Genomic DNA, 23,491 nt, shown 5'->3' on the forward strand with positions numbered 1-23,491 from the left:
CACCACTCACCGGACATTCCATCATAAATTGCCAGGTCTCTCACACCTTGGATCTGCTCCACATCAATCATATCACTAACAATCTCTTCATGTGGAGTGAGTTCATCGTCCTCTTGTGGTGACCCACCTCCAGTCACCTGAGTAGAGGCGTAGGAAGCCCCCAGCTTCTCTTTGGCTCGGTGCCGGAGGTCATCCCAATGCTTCGGTGCCTTAGCAGCTGTGCGCCTCTCATTGCCCAAGGCGTTCATTCGATCTGTGACGCACTGCCAGTGGGCCATACCCTGGGCAGGCGTAAGTGTGCTCCCTGCCCGCACCAGCATGTCACGTTTGTGTACCTGCACATAGTTCATGAGGATCTGGAGTTCCTCATCACTGAAGCGCCTCTTCTCGACGTGTGGGTCTCCTGTGCCGTACCTTGAGTTACAGCCTGTTCCGCTACTGCACGCTTTGGCTTCTTGCAAGGTCGTGCAGACCCTGAGTGGCTGGGACAGCTTGGGCCAGTAGGGGCTGGAGCACTGGTGGACTGGGCTATGGTATCACCAACTGATTCTGGGACTGTAGGTTGCCTTGCAGGTATCCGTACCTGGGTGCTGGTGCAAGGACCTTTCACTGCACGTCTCTTGCCCTTAGAGACGAGGACATCTGGCCCTGCATCTCTCTGGCCCTGGGCCGGGACCACTACAGGCCTGGCTCGGGCACCCTGTGCCTGGGTGGTGGTTGCTGCAGCTGCCCCTGGCTGGTGTGTACTGCAGATGGCAATGCTTCTCCAGGACCCCAGGTGCTGGGGACGTCAGTATCAGCTGCATCTCCCTGACTGTTGGGTAGGGTGCATAGCTCTCCTTGCATGGCCTCAGACACCTCGACCACCCTTCCCACTTGTTGCCCTCCCACTCATGGCATTGATGGAATGGTGCAATGGGAGGCATAGCTATCAATTGTCCTTGGCAATTTCAGTGAGGGGGCAATGTACATGATGTCAAACATACCAGTGTGCTCCTGCAAGGCTCAGTGTAACCCCTGGGGAAAATAAACAGGCTGCGTAACGCACAGGCACCCCCAAAAAAGAAAAATACATGTATGCGACCCCTTGGTAGCCCACGTGAAAAGAACAAACCGTATGCAGTACGCTGTGGCACCCATCAACACAAAAAATGCGTACTCGAGTGACACGTAAGCTACTGTGTTAAGAAAGGGGGTACGCGACACACAGGGGCACCCACAGTATGAAGAATGCAGAAGCGACTCACCGTCAGCCTCATCAGTACACACGCTCTTGCGTGGAAATCCTCCACCAAAACAAGAAACTTGCACTGTTGCAGTCGAGAAGAGATTGCGTGGAAACAAAGTCCACACGTTTGTCCTCTGACTCGCGCAAGCGTGTGATGGTCTCCTACGCACTACTTTATCCTGACCACCACACCCAACATTGAGCGCGTGCCACGTAACTTACACGCTTAGGACCTTTCCTTGGATTTCACACTAACACGCTGTTTCCACACTTGCGGAGTCACTCTGTTTCCGGCTGCCCACGCGAGTAACATGGAAGACCCACACTCCTGCCTACCGGCCTATTCACCTGCCTCTAACTACCCTGAACTGCCTCCTATGAGGCATCTGCTGCTGCCTGTCTACTGTGTGTGCCTGTTGGCCACGTGCCCTGCAGTTTGGTCGCCTGCTATCCAGTCATTGCCAGTGCTCCTGTCATCGGACCTGTGACCACCTCTGCTGATCCAGAAGACTCCCGACGTGCCAGACCACTGCTCTGCAGCCGAGCCCCATGACCACCTTGCCCACCCACACCTGCCTCGAGGGTTGCCATGTCTGAACCAGCATAATCTGAGGCAAGTGGCAACACCCCGGCAGCGAGGCCGAGGGCTGTCGGCTTCACCGCAAGGGAAGTTGACATCCTGGTGGAGCAAGTCTTGGGGCATTATGATGCCCTCTTCCACAGACCAAAGCAAGTCGGCAAGGAAGGACGGAAGATGATCTGGGCTGACATTGTGGGTGCCATCAACACAAAGGGGGTGGCATCCTGGGACTTCCGCCATGTCCACAAGCGCTGGGAGGACTTCAAAGCCAGGACCCGCAACAAGGCCCCGGCGCTTCCGCCAAGCTGGTGTAAACCAAGGGGGGCACCGGGGCCATTTGAACACCGACAACATGTAGGTCCTGGAGAGGTTCTACCCAGCGCTGCATGTACAGGTCATGGATTTGCAGCTCCGTCTGGAGTCGACTGGTAAGTGTCCATGTGTTGTCCTCCACAGTGCATGTGCATGTTGATGTGTGGTTGGAGTGTGCACCTTGACCTTATGTCAGGTATGCCTCTTGTATGGATGTCTATGTGCATGTCCCATACAGTGCTGCATGTGTGACATAAACAGTGTTTCAGTTGCAATGTGTGATGCGCTGCAGCATGTAACGATGTGCATGTGGTTGCATACATGTCTGGACGTGGTCGTGTGAGAGGTAACACATGGGTGCTGTCAGCAACATCATGGACATGCATGGTGTACATGTGCCTGAGAAGTGAGTGTGTGACTGGCCAACACTCCTGGATGGATTTTACTGGAGCATTTTGCTGGCAAATTGAAATTGAGTGGACTCTTATGTGATGGCTCCATACCCTGCCTCAGGACTGTCAGTAGATGTGTGTGTGAACGACATGTGTATGTCCCATTATGCATGTGAGGTGCATGTACAATTTGTAGGTGCTGACAGTGCCTTGTCCAAGGATGTGATTGACTTTTGTGAAGGACAGCCATGTATGTGCGTTAATTGCACGAACCAGTGTTTTGTGAAGGGTGATGATGTTTATGGCCTTTGCCAGTGCAAATTATGTGCATATATTTTGTGCCATACACACAAATGTACAGTACCCTGATGATGTATTTTTTCTATGTCTCCCTATCCATAGCGACGTTGGAAGAAAAGGCTGGAGAAGGTGCTGTAGAGCAAGGCAGTGGGGATGCCTCCACCAGGCACAGATGCAAGGCCCAGTCGCAATCCCAGGTAATTTCATCTTCGGGGAGCGAAGAGAGTGGTGCTGTGTCAGACAACGGCCGCAGCTGCTGGGGGGAGGTCCAAGAGGGCGAAGGTGGTTGTGGACTCCTCGGCAGTGGGAGGGACAGGTGAGGTCGCACAGGGACAATCCAATGAGGAAGACAGTTGGGAGGCATCCAGGTTAATGGGGGAAGAGGAGGCCGCATCAGCTCAGTTCATGGGGCCCGGTGGGGTGATGCGGTGGATGTGACTGGTGCATTCCAGACTCTGGGGCAGGTGGCAGTGCAGGTTGCAGTGGAGGTGCCTGTGCCCAATCCTGTCCCTGGGACTGCGACTGCGCCAGTATGCACCTGCGGGTTGCCCAAGGCCGGACCCATCTGCAGGTGGCGGATGTTTCTACACAAACGGAAACACCAATACCTGCGGATGTCGATATTTGGAACAGGGTGGATCCGTTGCTAGCCGGTATCATGAGGCATACAGGCACCTCATGATGATGTGCAAGCTTCCAATCAGGGGCTTCCACATCATCACGATGAGGTCTTGCGTCTCTTGAATTGGCTAGCACATTTCCTGGTCTGGAATTAGGTGCGTGGGATGGCCACTTCTGCGAACCCCCCACCTCGTCTTCCTCCTCTGTGCCCCAGTTGTTCTCCCTGCCACTTTCCGGCCCAGATACCACCAGGGCCCCCTATGTACCTGTCCCAACCCCAGTGGCCTGTCTGGTGGAGGTCACATCCCTGCCAGAGTCTGGAGTCGAAGTTGGATTAGCCGAGGTGGTCACCACGCAGATCCAGCTGGCGACAGGAGCTGTGGCAATGCAGGAAGAGCAAGCCTCAAGGAGCGGGGCACGTGCAAGATGGCCCCAGGGGTTGTCATCCCGGACGCTGTCCTTAAGGAGCAGGCTACGGGCTATTTGGCCCCAGCAGGCTTGGTGTAGGAGGCTACATTACTTGGGGCATTCCACCTCGAGGAGGCAGGTATTGGCCATCAGGCAGGAGGGAAACGTGGACCTTACCCAAAGGATGTGTTCCGTGTTGGAGCATTTGGGCCAGCAGATCGGGGCAGAGCGGCAGCGGGCACGAGAGGCACGACTCACCATGGCCAGGGTGGAGAATTCACTGCATCGGCAGAGAGGCGGTCTGAGGTCCTCGAGGAGACTTGCAGGGAGTAAGAGAGGCGCATGTCAAAGTCCCTGCAAGCCCACGAGGTGAGGGCAGATGCCCGCCTAGGGGAAGTGGACGCAGTGTTCGATTATGCCCTGGCTGAGACAATGTGGGAGCATGGTGAGGAGAAGGACTAGCCCGCTGCTCATGTAAATAGTTCTTTAGTGACAAGTTTCCTTTAGTTTTTTTTATGATTTGGATTTTTTGGACTACACTCCACTGTTTTGTACATAGTTGAACGTTGCTCCATGTTTCTTTTGTTTTAAAATTGCAGGGATTTCTTATTTTTCAAAATTTCATTGTGGTTATTATCAGACTTTTATGGACATTATTTAACAGACTTTTGCTTTTTTTTTATTGTACATATTTTGAAGTTTAGTTTGGACATTTGAACATTTTCTTATTTTTCCAATGTACATATTTTGTGTTTTTTTTGTGTAGATTGTATGCCATTATTACAACTGGCTAATAGATTGATTTCATTACTTACACTAATGGCTTCTCTGATTTCATTTTTTTGCATATGTACTGATTTGTTTCTCTGTTTGGTGTCCCAGGTAAGGACCATTGTCGGTCATGTGTGTGCTTACTTGCATGCATGTGTCATGTTTGCTATCCATTTGCGTGTTGATGTTGCACATGTGCATGACCAGTGGATGTGTGTGAAGGTGGATTTTCCGTATGCTTATTGAAGTCTTGTTTGCTACCACATGTGCACCATCACTGTGTATTGGTCCTCACTGTGTTTGGGTGGGGTTGGAGGGGGAGACTCATTGGAGTGTGGACTCTTCACATTATGTTCCCAGGAATTGCTTGAAGCAGTGTAACACAAATGGCGTGCGTTCACTTTCACCTACAAGTGTTTGTGCTGTTTTCATTGTGTGTGCTGTTGTTGGCCATCTTGCACTGGCAGTCACTTGCCATTGCTATATTTTTGACATTTTTTCAATCTGATGCAGCAGTCTCGGTGGGTAGGGCCCTTTCTGATTGCCATGTCGACATTCAGAACTTGAGTCACTCCTCTTTGCTTGTTCTTTTGGTATGCCTCTGACCTGCTGAACTCCTGTCTGTATCTGCAATGTTCATGTGGCTGCCCTTGGAACTTGGCCAAAGGTCCCTTTGCACGCCACTTGCACACCCGCACTGCTTCCCTGCCACCCAGCACACTTGGACTGTTTTAATGTATGGCAACAGACACCTACCTGCACTTTACACCTGCTGTCTGCACTCCGACTTGGACTTGACACCAGCTGTGCACAGGTTCTTTTTTGTTCTACATTATTCTATTTGTTATAGTGTCCTTCACATGTACTGCACTGCCCCCTCGCCCAAAGCCCTTTTCTCCTCCCCCACTTCCTATACACTGGTGCCATCTCAATGTCATCTGACCTACCAAGCATGATGTCTCTGTCGTGACTGTGTTCCGCTTCCCCGGACTATTTGCGGCTTCTTACACTTGTGACTATGAGCATTATGATTGTCATTTGATGAGATGTCATGTCATGTCCTTCACACATGGAAGGAACAGTTTATTAGGTTGTCTGTTCTGGTGATGTCAGCTCATTGGGGCTGTGTCCGTGACACGCCTGGGCAGTGTCTGTTCATGTGACACACATTGAGGGTGCTGAGTATTCTGTCACTGTGTGACTAATTCGACATGGTGATTATTTACATTAGTTTGTCACATGGACTGCAGGGCATCACTTTACCAGTCACTTGTGTGATGTGTATGTTGTGAGAGGGTTGCAGAAAGAAATTGTGTTTGAGCAGCTGCCACACTGTTGGATGTGGCACAGGTGTATGCATTTTTCTGTTTGCAGGGTATTTTATTTACAGGAGGTTCAGGGTGGTGTTACTACATGGCAGTGAAGGTGCTGGACACGCCAACAATGGAGTGAACATGTGTCACACTTCTACATCCAGCATGCAGGTGAGGTCTGGGTGTGAGGGTGCTGCCCTCAGAGTGGTTAGCATCACAGGTGATGGGGGCTGAGGGGGTCCCATGTGGTGTGGGCTGCCTTTGGGGGGGGTGCATCACGGGTGATGGGGATGGGGGTCCCATGTGGTGTGGGGTGGGTGGCATCATGGGTGATGGGGATGGGGGGGGCTCCCATGAGGTGTGGGCTGCCTGGGGTGTGGCATCATGGGTGATGGGGGCTGGGGGGGTCCCATGTGGTGTGGGCTGCCTGCGGGGTGTTTGGCATAATGGGTGATGGGGGCTGGGGATCCCATGTGGGTGTGGGCTGCCTGTGGGGTGGCATCACGGGTGATGGGGGAATCCCATGTGGTGTGGGCTGCCTGCGGCATGGCTTCACTGGTGATTGTGGGGAGGTCCCATGTGGTGTGGGCTGCCTGCGGGGTGTAATCATGTTTGATTGGGGGGGGGTCCTATGTGGTGTGGGCTGCCTGTGGTGTGGGTGGCATCATGGGCGATGGGGGCCGGGGTTCCCATGTGGTGTGGGCTGCCTGCGGGGTGGCTTCACGGGTGATGGTGGATCCCATGTGGTGTGTGCGGCCTGCAGGGTGTGGTCATGGGTGAAGGGGCCTGGGGTGTGGGTGTCCAGTCAGGTTGGGTCTGCTTCTAGTGGATTTGTGCGTGTATTGCGGGTTGTTTTGGAGCGATTACGGTGCGTCTGGGGTATGCGTGCGAGTTTCCGCACGATTTGGCTGGGGTTTTCATGTGATTTTGGCTGGGGTGTGTCCAGGGGTGCCCGCAGGGGGAATTTTGCTGGGGGGCACCTGGGGGTGTGAGCGGGGGGGATTTTGCTGGGGGTGCGCCTGGGAGGATTTTGCTGGGGGAGCGCCTGGGTTACGCGTGGGGGAATTCGCTGAGGTGTGCGCAGGGATTTTTGCTGGGGTGCGTCTGGTGTATGCGTGGGGGTTTTTGCACGATTTTGCTGGGGTGCGTCTTGGGTATGCACAAGGGGTTTTCATGGGGGTACGTCCAGGGTATGCAAGATTTCGCTGGGTTGCGGCCGGGGTACACACGGATGTTTCCACGCGATTTTGCAGAGGGGGCTGTATGCTGTTTCAGGGATGGCGCAGGGGCTTGCGCCGTTGGCATTGGGCGTGTTGGGGGAATAACTGGCACAGCTTGTATTTCCCTACGCCACGGCTGATGGTGGCTCGGGAAATCCATGAATACACGTGCCGCGCAATTGTTTATCTGCACCATGGCTGGCACACGCTCCTTCTCGTCGCGCAGCGCCTGCGCCAATTCTGAGCAGGATTCTACGAATTGGAGCCCAAGTTTCTGTTATCCACAAAACTCTGTGACGGTATCATTCATCACAACCACAACTCTGAAGGTTGGGTGTGATCGTTTATTTTACAAAGTCTCAAGCGCCAGCTGCGTTTCGCACCGGTTGTAGTCCTGCTTTGTAAATGATGGCAGTTACGTGAGTGCATCCATTGTAATCACCAGCACTGCTTTCCCATTAGGAAGGATTATCCTCCCATTGCTTCTGTAGAGGCCGTCTTGTGGAATCGTAACCCCATAGCAGATGCAAGGTTTTGTTGTAAGTAACTGCAGAAAACCATAACAGAATTGCATTGAGCTTATGTAACCTCTTTGCCCAACCCACTTTAACAAATCACACACAACTCTTGTCAATATGTACTTGCTGCATAAGTGTTGCTGTGCCCACATCGACACAGTCCTTCTTTTTCACCATTACATGCGTGGAGTTGTACAACAATTCTTTAAATGTAAACAATAAACCACAAGTCCCAACATGCAAATATTCAAGACCGTCATTAACTCATGGTGTTACGTAATTTAAATGGTTACTTGACTGCATGTATTATATAGATGATGTATATCCACCGGGATTATTCACAAATTAGAACGTAAGGTCTGGGTTGTCTATCTTCAGCATGTATTTAATATATTCTCTAGGATAAATGGAGTTCCATCCCCTTGGACACAAGATGAGATTGTTCCCATATGTAAGGAGGATGATCCAGGCAACTATCGTCGCACCTCCATGCTTGATCCCACTGGCAAACTCTTTGTCAAACTTTTCCTCACTAGACTTGAAGAAAGAAGTTTCCAACTGCATCTGTGATTTGCAAGAAGAATTTAGGAAAGGTGTTAGCAACATAGCCCAAGACCTTCAGACTTGGCAGCTTAATCGAGGAAATATGTTGTCCTGGCCTCTGGTATGTTGTTCTTGCTCTTTATAGATCTGAAGACGGCCTTTGATGGCATCCTTCACCTGAACCGTGGAAAGCACTCTAAAGTAAGATTATTCCCAGTTCGCTAATTAGCGCAATCCTGCAGCTGTAAACCAGTAATACTGCTAGGGTCGGGTAAGGGGAAAGCAGAGAGTGCACTAGACAGTTCCCAGAGGAGAAGGATGTGAAGCAGGGTTGTGTCCTGACCTCCACACTCTTCTCCCATCTACTTCACTGATCTTGTAATCCACTTACTTTTCAAGCTTGTTGATTTACCCCAACTAGGAGGGGGGAACTAAATTGGCATCCTAATGCTCCCAGATGATGCAGTATTGATCTACTGAAGGCAATGTGGCTTTACTAGACTAGCAGACAACTTTAAGTTTTGTGATATAAACTCAACCAAAACTAAACTGATGAGGTGTGGCAAAAGGATGAGCAAATACACTAGTGTAACCATCCATGTAGGAGGTATCAAGATCAATGAAGGTAAGACATTTCTTGACTTAAGTTTTAGATTTTCTAACCATGGCAAATGGCAACATATTGATAAAGCGATCCTAAATCTCCCCCAAAGACGCACAGCCATCCTGAATTTTGCACTGGAAATATACAGATTGAAGGCAGTGGGGGAAGCAATATTGGAGCTGAACTGTGGGGTCATGTGAGAACCTTCAGTTTAAAGACCAAAGAAAATACATTCCTGAAATAAATTGATAATTCTCTCGAACAGTGCACCCAGTTTGTTAGTGCACTTTGAGCTTGGTCTGAACCCAATCAGTGATCTAATTGTGCTGAAACCACTGTTGTACTGGGTTGAGCTGTGGTCCAATCAAGAATTGAAGAGGCACTGCTGGACGTTATGAATTGTGATGGAGCCATTAATCTTCCATGGTTTGAAGATTGAATATTCTCCCTTTGTCACGTCGAACAAGCCTGCGCGGTACAGAACCAAGAATGCTAGCTGTCCCTTCTGTAAGGGTATCTTTGAATCCGTCCAACATTTCTTGTTTACCTGCCCGGGGTATTCCAGAATTTGTTTAAGCAACCTAAAACGTTGCTTAAAGAATTATGGTATCAGGACGCTAGACAGTGCCATACTTTTGACCCGGATGTGGTGTTTGCAGTCTCTAATTACATGTTAAGGGCCTGGAAAAGAACAGAAGCTAAACTTAAGCTCTCTGATCAATTGAGTTTTAAAGCCCATTTTACTCCACCTATGAACTGATAGGTTAAAAATATATTAAAGAGACAGAAATTCCTATGTGCTGGGCTTTTTAATATGTATGTGTGCTTTTAATGTGTTTCTGTTTTATGGCCTCATGCCAAATTAAAGTATATTTTGCTATATATAAATATAATATAACGTTGCGTCAGTTGCACAATTGTTTGACCATGCGCCCGCAGTGTATTTCCAGTGCATTCAATTAAGCATTGTCATATTGATTAATATTTGCGCAACTTTTTATCTGTTGCATTTGCTCATGTTTATACCTAATTGGAGCATTTCCTCTCCGTTCCAAAATGGCTAACATACCTTTGAATGTATGTGCTAAGTTGTGAACCATAGAGTGTTACAAACTTTGTATTTATGTACCATTCACTCTGGCTGCTTTCAGCGTGATCAAGTGCCTGGTAGGGCATGTAACGTGCAGCTGTTTGCTTTATCGTGCACAGATTTTGTTAATAAATATGCTTTTTTAAACAAATCACTGTGTCTGTGTCTCTCTGTTGCACCCTATCAGTGCTACTGCGACATGAGTGTCAACTTTTGTTCTTTCCATAATTTTACGAGTGGCGTCCTGCAGTGGTCAACACCCACTTAGTTGGACTGGTTGGAACCTTTTGCCTTTCATATTTGTGTTGGAGATAAAATTGCGCCAGGACTACTTCCACGCTGCCTGTGCTTTCTGAAAATGTCTGTCCGTGGCTGCAGTGGATCGATTACTATTCCGTTACGGAGGACATCTAGAATCCCCCATTGTCGAGTTCTGATACATCACCAGTGCAATGATTAGCTGCATTCCAATGTGTAGGAGGTACCACGCATAACACTGTAGTGAGTAACTTTGCAGTCTATACTCATGTACATTATTTGCGGGCTCTGTCTTTATTTGTCTCTTGTATCTGCGTTAATCTCCTGCTGAGCGTGCCTTCTATTGTGTATCTCACAACACAGTGGTGTGGGGTACAGAGAGAGCTAATAATTTATGAAATAATTGTTTTCATTACATTTTCTTTTTACAAGTAAGTATTTATGCTGTGTGATGATGAATGCAAGAGAAGCGGCAAGACTTACACAAGCCTAATACAGTTTGAAGGTCAGAGTGCATCTATTGCAGTGCTTCGGAGGACTAATAATGCGGTGACTGACAACACAGAGACTCTGTTACTCACAATTGGAAAGAATACAAAAAAGGGAATTTTAAAATGGAGGGAGGAGCATTCTCTTCAAAATTCTGTACGTGGGGCACATTCCCAGCAGTCTTCAGATTCTTGTCACACCTTCTTTTAAATACCAGGATCCTGTCATGCTTGAAGAATGGGGTCAAGCGACCAATGAATGCTCAGCCAGATTCCTTACTTGACTTTAAAACTAATCGAGGAAATTCAATTGAAACTGATAACTACAAACTACGTAAACAGGGAAAAGATTGTGAGCCAATATTGAAACCACACTTGCAGCTCATGAAGAGGAGATCCAGCAGCGAAATAAACACAAATTCCAGAGGGACAAAATGGATTGATACAGGGCGTGTCTACACTCTGCAAAAAGATTGACTCTTTACGACAACAGGTGAAAAATGATGGCAGCAACTCCTCAAGTACAATAGAGGGTATCTCCATCTCAGAATCTGATGCGTCCTCCAGTGATGGTGAAGCCCAACCCATAAAGTAGATTTATTTATTTTTTCTAGAGAAAATGTGGCTCCTTTGCAAGGATATGAACACTCAAAAAGGATCAAGGGGCCGCGGCAGAGGAAAGGGGCAAGTCCAGGCCTCAAGAGGTGGACAATTCGGCTGGGAAGACTGGGCAGGTGTCTCGGGCACAAATGTGATTGGAAGAACTGCATGTTCTGGGAATCGGGGCAGGAAGTGAGTGATAATACAGCACTCTAAGTGGTTAACTTGTCCAAACATGTTATCGCGGTGGAACAGAAGTAACTATTGGAACTTGGTTTTAATTTTTGCCGTACTAATAGAATTATGCACAAAAAAGACTTGATTTTGATCAATTTATTAGTAAATTAAAACTCATGACATTTTTCAATATTAATCCAAAAAGTGTCAAACATTTCAAATTTCCCCATGCAGGTCAAACCGATTGATCTATCACCGATATGACTACCATTGTTGATCTGGCTGAAATGGCTAATATTACCACTGATGCAAATAACTTTGAGTTTTCAGATCATGGTATTGCATCTGACTGGTCAATGAATACCAAGATTCGCCCTAAAATCAAGTTCAATCCACCCATGCCTATTGGTTGTTTCAAGGCCTTTTTTATCACTGATTTGAAGAAATTGAGGCATTCGTATCACAACTGATCTAATAATGATTAAACAGAGGGCATCTCTTAAAGACCTTTAGAATCGTACTGATGTGGTCATAAAGCCCTCAGACAAAGGTTGCAATATTGTTATTTTAGATTGCAATGACTATATTAGGGAGGCAAATCGCCGGCTTCATGATCATTCTTGCTATATGCAACTTGATTCCAATCCCTGTCCTGCAATCAGGACTGAATTAATTGCTTTACTGGATAAGTGGACTAATCTTGGTGTACTTGATGATGAACTAATACAATTCCTTTCTCCCCCGACACCGCTCATCCCGACCATCTATTTCCTCCCTAAATTGCACAAGTCACTTTCAAACCCCCCATGGAGACCAATTGTAACTTTGTGGGTCCAATGTGACAGAAATGGTTAATATTAAAACCTCTGGTCTCCACATTACCCTTGTATCTCTGACATAAAGGACTTTCTTAATCACGTGAATTGAATCCCTTGGGAGGAAGATATGCTTCTTGCCACTCTAGATGTGGTTTCTCTTTACACTGCTATTGATCACAGTACTGGACTTGCAGCTTGTAAATTCTTTTTAGACATGAGATCTTTAAATTTTCTGCAACACACTGAAATGATTATGGAACTCCTCTTTGACCCACAATGATTTTCTTTTCAATGGTTCCTTTTTTCATCAGTTGGAGGTACTGCCAGGGGGGCCATCTTTGCCCCTAACTATGCCATTTTGACGATGGGCTGGTGGGAACACAATGTGGTTAGGAGTCAAGCCAACTCAGGGTTTACTGAAAAGATCTCCTGCTGGCTGGGCTATATTGCTGATCTTTTCATTTTATGGATTGGCAGTGTGGCTGAGTGACTCGATTTTGTTAAGATCTAAAATCCGATTGATCGCAATTTACGTTTCACTGAACGCCACATGCTTAACAAACTGGTCTTCCTTGATGTCAAGGTCACCAAGTCTATCGGAGTGCTGCCCACTACAGTATTTTGTAAACCCACCAGCTCCAATCTCCCTTTGCTGGCAACTAGCAATCCTCCAATATACCTTTATGGTGAGTTTGTGAGACTTCAACGGAATCGTTTGAGGAAAGCAGACTTTAACTCAGTCGGCCAATGTTGACAACCGCTTTGCAGCAAGGGGACATCCCAGGAAACTGATTGAGAATGCCTTTCTTAAAGAACAGAATTTGGATTGTGATTCTCTATTGATGTCGTCCGTACCTGTCTCTCCTAGCCAAGATAATTAAACCCTCCCTATTTTGACCTATCTCCAATAAAATTAGCAACTAGCATTGGCATGTTGCATGGGCTGATAAGGATTTGTGTACAGTTCTCCCACCGTGCCCATGTCTCTTTCCACAGAGCCCCTTCACTTAAGGACAAATTGGTGTCTAGTTTTCTTGCTCCCATTAAATGTCCCATCACAATTGGTTGTTTAAAAATTCAGTGGGATTTACAAATGTATCAAATGCAAAGTATGTGATTATTAGTCGGCCCAGCTCACATTTCCACATCCTATCACAGGGCATGACTTCTAAATTAACGGGCAAATTAATTGCAATACAGACTTTGTTGTCTATGTTTTGAGTTGTCGCTGCCATAAATGGTATGTGGTCAGCACTGCAAACAAACGTACACTTAGGATCTTGCAACGTGTGCGGTCCATAAAATATAAGGATTTCGCATATGCCGTTGCAAACAAGATATTTTCATGAATTTCACAATGGTTAGATACAAGGCTTCCAATTCTTTAGAGTGGCTCATATTGCCAAACATCCTCATGGAAGTAACAGAATATTGAAGCTGAGACAATATGAAACTAGAATCTTGATTTTGAAACAAAGGTTCCCCTCGGTCATAACCTTAACAAGGAACTTTATACATTCATAGAGTGTGCCTTCATTACCAATGAGGCCTTGACTATTTGTTCTGATGGTTTTGATTTACTGATGTTTTGGTTTTCTTATGTTTTGATCTTTTGATGTCTGGACATCCTGGGCTTTCTTGTTTTTTCCCTTGATGCCCTTTTCTTCCCTCAATATTTCTTGATACATTTTGAAAATCCTTTCCTTTTTGTTTTCTGTGTTGATGTAAATTTTGTTTTTAATTAGTGATTTTCAGAGTTACTAAGAGTTATTCAATTGTAAAATATTTTTTGAGCAGCCTGTTTTTCTCTCTTTGTTTTTTTTTTCTTGGGTTCTCTCTTTGGGTTTTGATTTGTTTATGGCATTGCCTGGTATTTCTTCTCCTTTTTCTTTTCCTTTTTTCCACCTCAAGAACATCCCTCATATTCTTCTTACTTTCATTATGTTAACCCTGTGTTCTTATTTGGTTTTGTTATGGTATCATTTTTTTCTGTATTTATCCACTTTTATTTTTTGTCATATAAAAGGAATTGCCAATCAGTATTTCTTCGCAAACAGTATTTTTCTGCATTTATTCTAATAAAAAAATGCATGTATTAAAGTACACATGCAGCCATATTGGAAAGAAATGCTAGCTCAATTTTTCCCATAACAACAAACGGTTGCTCCTGTGACTGCTGCTGTCTTAGTTGAAGAACTTTAATGCTATTTTTATACAATGTTTACACTCTCCATGCTTCCAATCTGAAATGCGATTGGCCTGCAATGTATGAATGACAAAGTAGACAACCAGACAGAACAACCTGTTTTTCCGTTTTGTTTCCATTTTTATGAATACAGACTCAAAGCAGATTGATTTCTGTCTGTATGTATGTGTACAAATCAGTAAAAACAGAAAACTGGAAGCCTATAATTCACTAAAATTGAGTGTAAAGCATAAAACCACTGTGACTGGCCTATTATTTCTTAGACGAACATGTTGGAGGGAACTGAAAAAAAATGCCTGGTCAATAAATAAAGTGGGTCATGAGACAAAGTTGGAAGAGGGCAATCCTAGTATACTCAGCGGCCATGAGGAAAGATTAGGTACAGCTGTATCAAGTAATCTCCTTGTTGGTGTGGGATGGCCCTTCTTTGTAAATTCCGCGGCTCATACATTTTAGGGGTGAAATGTTGACTGCAAACCCAGAAATGATTTCCCGCATATCACCCAAGACGACATTGGTTTATGGGTATGTCATTTGGTTGAATGCCACAGTTGAGCACCCATTGTCGGTTCAGGAAATATCTTCCAGGAAAATGTGTAGTACGGTGCTGGGCTTATTAGTATGTGTAGTGTTGGGTCATCCTGTGATGATGCAGGATGACCTTTTTGCAACCAGATAAAGTATGTGAATGGAAAACATTGTTTCTTTTATTAATGCACAATGCAGTTGCATAGAAAAATCTACATAAATTGTCCCAGAATGGAAAGGTTACAGAACATTGCAAACTGACAATTTCAATAATATAAAAACCTGATAAACACACTTGTAACTTTTTTTGGGGTCTTTTTTTAAAATTCTGTAGTGAAAAGGAGGAAACTTGGTCAATGAGACCATCTTCAATATTGTTGGTGCGAGACCGGTATAGCAGAGGCCTAAGGATTCATCTCTCGAGGGCCCAACAACCCTCTTCCCAGAATAACAGAGGACTAGGCCAAGAGCAACTTCAACTTCGGTTTTTTACAAAAACGGACAGGGATCATATAGGACAATCTCAATTCTCCCAAATTCTCCACTCCCCAAGAAGTGCTCTGCAGTTTTGTCCTCAAATGGTGTCACCTGGGCCCTCCCCCCCAAAAACCTGTCGCGCATACTTATTGGGTGCTTAGAGTGGTATCACCTATATCTAGCCGTTATAGAGGTTTCTACTGACCCTCGCATGTCAGGTGGCTGACTGCCCATACCCAAGAAACTTTGTTACATTGTTGCAGGGTTGTAGACTTACCATTGGCCCTTACCCTCTGCCATCCACCCCTGGATTTCTGTCTCTTGATTGGTTAGATCTTGTCTCCCCAGGCCTGGGACCCAGTTCGGTTCTCGACCCTCTGTGCATCTCTTCAAGGTGATGTGAAGTGACTGTGTTCCAATTGTATCGGGTAGTAGACCACCTTTTCCTACGAGCGTGTACTTCCACGTTGCAACACTTGTTTTACTTCTCGTCTGTGTTGCTGAGAATGGCTCGTCTTCCCACCACGGGTGAAGGCCCATTGTCTGGTTCGGGTGCATCACGTGGTTATGGACCACAAAATTGAGCTCTTAGGGTCTGCATTCATGAGGAATTATTCCGTTTTCCTGCAGCTGCCCCCTAGTCCATTGTAGCTTGTAATATGATAGTTTATCTCTGACATTGGCTGTGAGCTCTGTCTTCGCTTCGTGCAGCCTGAGCCTGCTTCCCTTGTCTGGTGTTCTGTGGCTTTAGGCATTCTGTAATTTCCCTTCGACTTATGTGATTTCTACATGCTCGTACTGTGCTATGTTACCTATAAATCAGTCATATTTGGGTCTACCAGGCTCCATTGCCATAAACATCTGCAAGCTTGCTCAGAATCTCTTGTTGCCTTGCGTCATTGGCATTCCTACATTTGGCTAATGAGAAAAATAATGAAAGCTTTGACAGTATGTATATGTCCTCTGTCTACAGAACTGTGTAAGCATGTTCTCCGTTTATGCAAGTGTGTTTTTGTGTAATGCTATGCATGTTCTTCATGACTAACGCTACTACGTTGTGGTCTCACTAGTGACATTGGCCCAGTGTATTCATGGCATTTAATCGATGCAGTCCATTATAGTGTTTGTGTCCACAACCTCTGTTGGGTTCCCTGGATCTGGAAGGATATGAACTGGATATGGTTGGAATGGCTGTCTGAGGGGATACTTCTGTGTATACGTGCACTTGGGGTTAGTCCAAAAACGTATAAGTGATTAAGAGCGTTCTTGGCTCATCGGCCTGTCATGTTCATGGGGGGGGGTCAGGAGGGGCAATACTGGGACCCTCTCTTCAGCCCCCCCCCTCTGGTCAATCTTTTAATGACTCTGCCATACTCTATCAACTTAATTCTTGGTAGCCAGATCTGTTTCACGCCTCCGAGATTTCCAGAGTAATTTGCATGATGGTCAAAACTCCAGGTCATGTAACTGCATTCTCCTTCTCGGTTGCACCATACGCATTTCCCCCCATACATCTTGTTGTCGAATGGGTTATCGAATATTACCATCTCAGTTGGGAACAGTAGACATCCCCTTATTCTTGCCATCAGGTTATCTATTTCGTCCAACATCTTGTCCTTACCTTCTCCCATAGTTGCGGTATTCTGTAATGCAGATCTTTATCACACGCACTCCCACTAGTACTAATATTAGCTCCATAGGCTGCCGGTGGCCAGACATGTTCATTTTAAGTCTTTATGCCTGGTGCATAGGGCGTTCTATGGTGTAGGACCAGAGCACCTAAAGCAAAAAGTATAGCCATATGTTCCTTTCCGCACACTACGATCTGGGGGCCGCTCTCGTCTGGCTGTCCTGAGGGTCCATTGTGCTAGAACTGGAGGCAGCTCTTTCTCGGTCAGAGCTTCCGCTCTTTGGAATGCTCTTCCTTCCACACTGCGTATGGTATCTGCCCATCTTCAATTCAGAAATGCTCTTAAAACTTTACCGTTCTAAGTCCATTTTTGTTTCTTTTTCTCGCGTTCCTCGGTTTCAACTTTATTGCTAGGTTGCCTTTTCGTGTTGGTTGCGCTACACTCTCTGGCGTTTGAAAAACGATAACATAACATAACATAATATTAATGGCCTTAGTAATGCTTTCAGTCCATCCGCCAACCACAAAGGCATCCATGACCATAGGTACGCTATCCAAATCTGATCTTTTCCGGTCCCCTTGGAATGCATCCTCAACAGTCATGTCACTGCTTCTGTCAGTGTGCCTTTCTCTCTGTCATTGGCAGGCATGAATGTGCAACTGGAACTCCCAATTTTTGCGCATACTCCTCCCTCCATTGCTGTGAGGAGATCTAGAGCAGATCTGTTCTGGAGAGCCATCAACCTTACTGCTCGGAGCTCTTCTTTTACTGCGTTGAAACAGCTTACTGTAGAGTTTGTCTGCATCCGCTCCCATCTGGTTATTTGTAGCCATTTCGCGTTTGTGAATATCTGGATGTCTGAAACCACTGACACAAAAAACATTTCTGTCCTGCTGAATAATCTATGTTCGTGTGGTACATTGTCAAGGGATTCTTCAGACTCTCTGATCTGATGAGAAATAGTTGTCTCTTTACTCTACTCACTTCCACGGACCATTTCTTTCTTCCCTTTTCTTTCTTGCGTTAGAGGACTTCACAAAGATGAATACTATCTTTTTGTCCTTCTGGGCACTACCAGTGATGGCATCTTCTCGTATGCTTTGGACCCACACGCCCAATAATGATCCATCAGTACTGCGGTGCTTTTCTGTGTACCGACATTCTATGTTCTCTCCAACTCTTACTGCACCTTCATTCTTGTAGCACAAGACAGGCTTCTTTAGAGGTATTATGGCCATCTGCCCAGCTTCATTCTCTAACTAGGTGAGCAGCTTGGCATTTGGATCCATTCTTTCAGTCACTTGTCATTGTCTCCTTGCACTGTGTTCACTGGGTTCCTTCCATGTGTTAATATCCCCACAGAAATCACCATACAAGAATGGTACCGTTTTTTTGCGGCAATATTAACCTTTGGAACCTGCGTGGGACACCCCTTCAGCCACTTCTCCCATTTGCCACATTTATCCCCATAAATAATGTCACCTATGCTGTTTCCCGGTGACAATATATATGGGGATAATATTACCCGATACCGTTCAATGGTGGTTGTACTAGGGTGTGTGCTTTGCGTCCTACTACTCCGCCTTTCCACCCTTCCTCTATATACACTTGGCCATACATGCGCATCTGTGGTCTCTCACAACATCCTGGTTCTCCTATTTCTTTTACCCCCCCCCTTCTTCAGGCAGGGCAGTTTATTGTTTTTTTCTCACCTTTCTGCAGGCCCTCAGTTATGTATTGTATAGCTTGGTCTAACTGCCAGTAATTGTTCATGTCAAGAGTCTTTATGTAACTGTCTTCATAGGGGAATGCTGTTTGAGACATCCATCTCAATGTTGCTGTTTTCCCTTGGCATCTTCCTAGGGTTGTAACCATGGATAGGTACATGAGGCATTGTGCTCTTGCTGCTAGTATTTCAGTTTCTATGAACGTTCTGGAGGCACTCATGGCATAGGGTGTCAGTGAGCAAACCGCTCTCCCCAGTGTTTTATTTCCCTACTTTGGTCATGTGTTTATACCACATGTCATTAAACACTCAAACGCTGTCGATGAGATATAGATCCACCTCCTGCCTTCTTGACTGTGTCAGCACTGCGCTTACCTTCCCTTACCGTGCTTTCAGTGCTCCCCTGTCCACCTGACATGGTTATTCCACCTGCTGGAGTTGGGGTTATGTTAGTAGAGGATACAGTCGTTTCACTGGACACGAGATATTCACCAAAAGATAAATGCAAGGACCCCACTTTTGACTAAAAAACACAACAAGATGAGCATATTTTGAATTATTTCTCCCATTTACCTGTGCTGCTGGATCTTTATGCAGCTTGATGATATCAGTTGCCCACCTGAAATGCGCAAAACTGTGTCTTAATATATTAGTGTTGTATTGGTGTTAAGCCCCCTTGGATCATGTAGTCGGACATTTAAAATATGAATGGCTATTCATGCACGGATCTAATTCTAGGCTCTCCGAGTCTCCGAGTACTGCGAGGACAGATGGGTTTCCTCGTTCGAGTTGTGTGCTATGAAAACGTAGTAGTACACACTAGGAAGACGTGCTCGAAATCTGTTGGACCATCTAATATAGTGGACAAATTGGCCCAAAAAAGTATCCAGTTGTGAATCATTGGGTAGCATGAAAAATTATGCAATAAAACAGTCGCACTTTCTCAACGAATGTGAGTAGCTAGAAAAATAAGTATCTTTTTTATTATTGTGAAATTGATAACATGTTGATCTTACACACATTTACAATTCTTCATTTCAAATACACAAATAGAACAAATATTAAAAGATGAAAAACAAAATTTGTCACAATACATTACATGTCTTTAAAACAATATTTCTTTACATATAAAAGAAAAAGAATGATCAAAGGTTCTTAGGATTATCAACAAATCTAATTACTGTCGACCATGCCGACTCCAAGTACACCCAATTCATCCAACATTTTCCCAATCGCATATGTAAAAAGGGTTTCCGTATGTAGAAATACAATTCCACAAATCATTTGGATCCATCAAGTTAGTTACCAAACTAAAAAATCTCCAAGTGTTTTGTTCTCATTAGTGCCAGCATTGGGCAGTCCACAAATTTGTGTCTGAGCGTTTCTTTTTTTCCATCTGTCATACACCTTTCGACAAATGCCATCTCCCTCCTCTTTCTTTTTTTCACGCCTTGTTAATTTCCCCAGTTGGTAGGAGGTTTAATCTGAATATTAATAAGTGTGATCTTGTAATGGGGCATGAAAATTGGTTAAGGTAATTTTGGTAAGTTACTGAGGGGTGTATCAATTATTGAGAAGGTGGAGTGCAATTCATATTCTCTTGCACGTGTGATGGTGTTAATTCAATCAATTTCTCTAAGCCTTTTCTTTACATCTAGGGGATTGCCTATTAGATCTGAGCGTCTTTATTTCCTTCAGGAGGCTGTCGCCACACTTAGAATCTCATTCAGGAATGGCGGTGTTCCTGTCGTCGGCTGATTCAATAGATTCTCATATAGGGAGTTTCTCGTAGGGCCAGGATATTCCTCGCCAGGGTTAAGACCCACCAGTGAAACCAGTATTACAATGACAAGAGGCCTAATTCAAATCAAAATGAAGCCATTGGGACAGAGGGGGGTAGTCTCAGAACATATTTCCAGGCTCTACCATCCGTCTCTCCAATGGCATGCTATATGCTGCATGTTCTATTTCCATCCCATACATAATTTTTGGTATCACTTTCCCAACAAAGCAAATTAAAGGTATTACTGTGAATTTACACATCTTCCGTTCTAACATTGTCATTTGGGTGGCCTGTTCTATTTTCTTTTCAACATGCTCAATGACAGGCAGTCTACGTGTGAGCCTCCTTGCTCTTGATGGGTATTCCCTCCATCACCCATTTATGCCTTGTGTGTTTCCTTCTGATGTTTCCAAACATGGTAACGTTGCTTTTGTCCGAATTAAATAATTAAATCATTGGCTTTTGCATATTCCAACAACGCTATCAGTAATCTCTGTAGTCCTATTGAAGAGCCATCTATAAGGGCTCCATCATCCGCATAGGACATCCAACTAATGGGGATTCCGCCATCTGTGGTCTAATCAGAGCTGTGTTTCCCAATGCTTCATTGAGGTCCACAATACATGGGTTGTACGAGCAAGGTGCAAATACACATCCGTGGCGAAGACCCTTTGACGTTGGTAATCTACTTGTCAGTGATCTATCTACCATATTTTTGTATTGTGCCAACCACCCATTGGCCGCAAGGTGCTCACAAGACAGAGCCATCAAAAAAGAGTCTGAGTCTGTGTGGTAAGAGAGAGGCCTAGCCCAGATCAAAAAGATGTGTTTTAAGTGGTTTCTTGAACTGGGAAGTTGACCAACAGCTCTTAAGAGCGAGCGGAAGCTGGTTCCAAAGAGCCGGGGCCCTGGCATGAAAACCAGAGCTGCCAGTCCTCTTCAGCAAAACGTGTGGTTGCTGAAGAAGAATGTCTTTGTTTGAGCAAAGACTTCACCGGAAGGGAACTCTAAAAACTCTAGCTCATCTGGAATTCAGGGCTTTGCCTGTTAAACAGTTATCTAACACAGTGCCTTTAAATCTTATTCTTTGATTAACTGGCAACCAATGGAATTTTCTGCGGGCATCAGAAACGTGGGTACGTCGAACAATGCCACAGACAGCCCGAACTGCTCCATTTCGAATCACTTGAAGGCTCTTTACGTTTGCTGGGGTGAGGGGGGGGGAGATGAGCAGGCTATTGCAGTAGTCTAGCATTAATAATGGCTGATGCAATCCTAGCCCGATTTTGTCTGAGCGGTAGGGGCGAATTTGCCACAGTAAGTGGATTTAAAAGGAACATGAAGATTTAAGATGGAGAACGTGTTTCTTAAATGAAAGATGGGAATCAAAATGAACCACGTAATCGGAGACCTTAATGGTGTTACCTGCAATACAAAAGCTACCATAAGAAGGATCTGAATGATTGTTTGGCCGGTGTTCCAAGGATTAGCAACTCGGTTTTTCAGTGGCAAAGAGTTTTTTGGCCATCCAGAGTTGTATGGCATGAACAATGGCCTTGACCTTCTCTAGGTCATTACTGTAAAGGCCTGATGGCTCTATCACAATCTGGGTGTTGTCTGCATAGTTTGCGAAACAGACACCCAGCGAGGACAGAAAATCGCACAGAAGTTTAATATGAATATTATACAACAATGGCGACAAGCAGGATCCCTGAGGGACCCAACAGGTCAACATTGCCGTAAGGGACTGTGCATTATCCTTGGTAACAAAGTCGCTTTGCGACCGAGAAATTATCTGAGCCAGTTAGCCGCAGAGTTGGAGCATCTGCCCACCCCGACTAGCCTATCAGCCAAAATAGCATGATCAACCATATCAAAGGCAGCCGAGAGATCCAAGTGGAGGAGCAGTGCCTGGCCACCTTTATCAATTATCTCAACAATATGAGATCGAGTAGGGCAGTCTCGGTTCCGTGATTAGCACCGAACCTGGACTGACCAGTGGCGAAATATCATTCTGTAGGACAAAATCTTGGTATTGGTTGAGCGCAAGTTTCAAAATCTTTAACAGAAAGGGGACGTTGGTGATTGGCTGGAAATAGCCGGGGTCCCCAGCATCAAGGATTTCTTTTTTCAACAAGGGGGTAATCCACGCCTCCTTGATGATATCTGGTACGACATCTTCGGCAAATGACCGGTTAACTAGGATGGTGACCCAAGGTGTCAGAATATTCTGATATTCTTAGAAAAGAGGCGGGGAAGCTATCTCCTTTACATGATGTGGGTTTAAGCTTAGATCTAACTTCCCGAAACTCGCTCTCTGACACCTCATGAAAGGAGAAGCAGGAAGAGGATACATCGTACGAAGGACAAGCTGGATGTGTCTCTTTCTCATGGAGTTGAAAGGAGTTAAGTTGGTCTGAGATGTTTTGTTGGTGCAATGTGATTTTCTGGTCAAAGCAATCATGAATATGTTGGCACCATACTCTGTCTGCGTCTGGGAGGGAGTCCATAAGGCTGCCCTTTAGGTCTCATAACACCTTTAATGGCTCCCATGGCTTAGATTTAGCGAACTCAATCCTGGCATTAGGTTTTTCTTCTTTGGCTTTCAATAGAAGACCTTTGAACAATTTTACAGATGCCTTGTATGTAACTTGTATGTATCCCCCCGCATCCATTCGCACCCTCACTGATGTCCCGTCATATATATATACATATATATACACTCTAGAATGGCCAAAGGTGGGGCTGGGATACCCCTTTTATTTTTTTTATTTTTAGCTTTCCCCACAGCAGAGCCCTATTCACCAAATCAAAAGCCTTGGAGAAATCCACTCAATCCACAAACATTTGATCTGGCAATGCCATCACTCATGTTCCTGTTCCATTTTTTATGACCGAG

General features: G+C 45.4%; 1 protein-coding gene across 6 annotated transcripts in view; it reads left to right on the forward strand.

Annotated features, from left to right (window-relative positions):
- Window positions 1–23,491, forward strand: part of LOC138525778 (OX-2 membrane glycoprotein-like) — a 313,688-nt gene that overhangs the window by 44,078 nt on the left and 246,119 nt on the right. For 2 of the 6 annotated variants that reach the window (XM_069635982.1, XM_069635987.1), the window contains exon 2: window positions 2,915–3,009. The exons of 3 other annotated variants lie outside the window; for them this stretch is intronic. Coding sequence is in view for 1 of the 3 variants with exons in the window: in XM_069635984.1 (XP_069492085.1) it covers window positions 6,091–6,096 (6 nt within the window). In the remaining 2 variants the exon portion in view is untranslated. Of the gene's footprint in view, window positions 1–2,914; window positions 3,010–6,075; window positions 6,097–23,491 lie in introns of those variants that run through there. One more of the 6 variants, XM_069635984.1, reaches the window with a different exon arrangement.

This window comes from Ambystoma mexicanum, chromosome 7p (assembly GCF_040938575.1).
Source record: "Ambystoma mexicanum isolate Mex_15411 chromosome 7p, UKY_AmexF1_1, whole genome shotgun sequence".
NCBI classification, from domain to species: Eukaryota; Metazoa; Chordata; class Amphibia; order Caudata; family Ambystomatidae; genus Ambystoma; species Ambystoma mexicanum.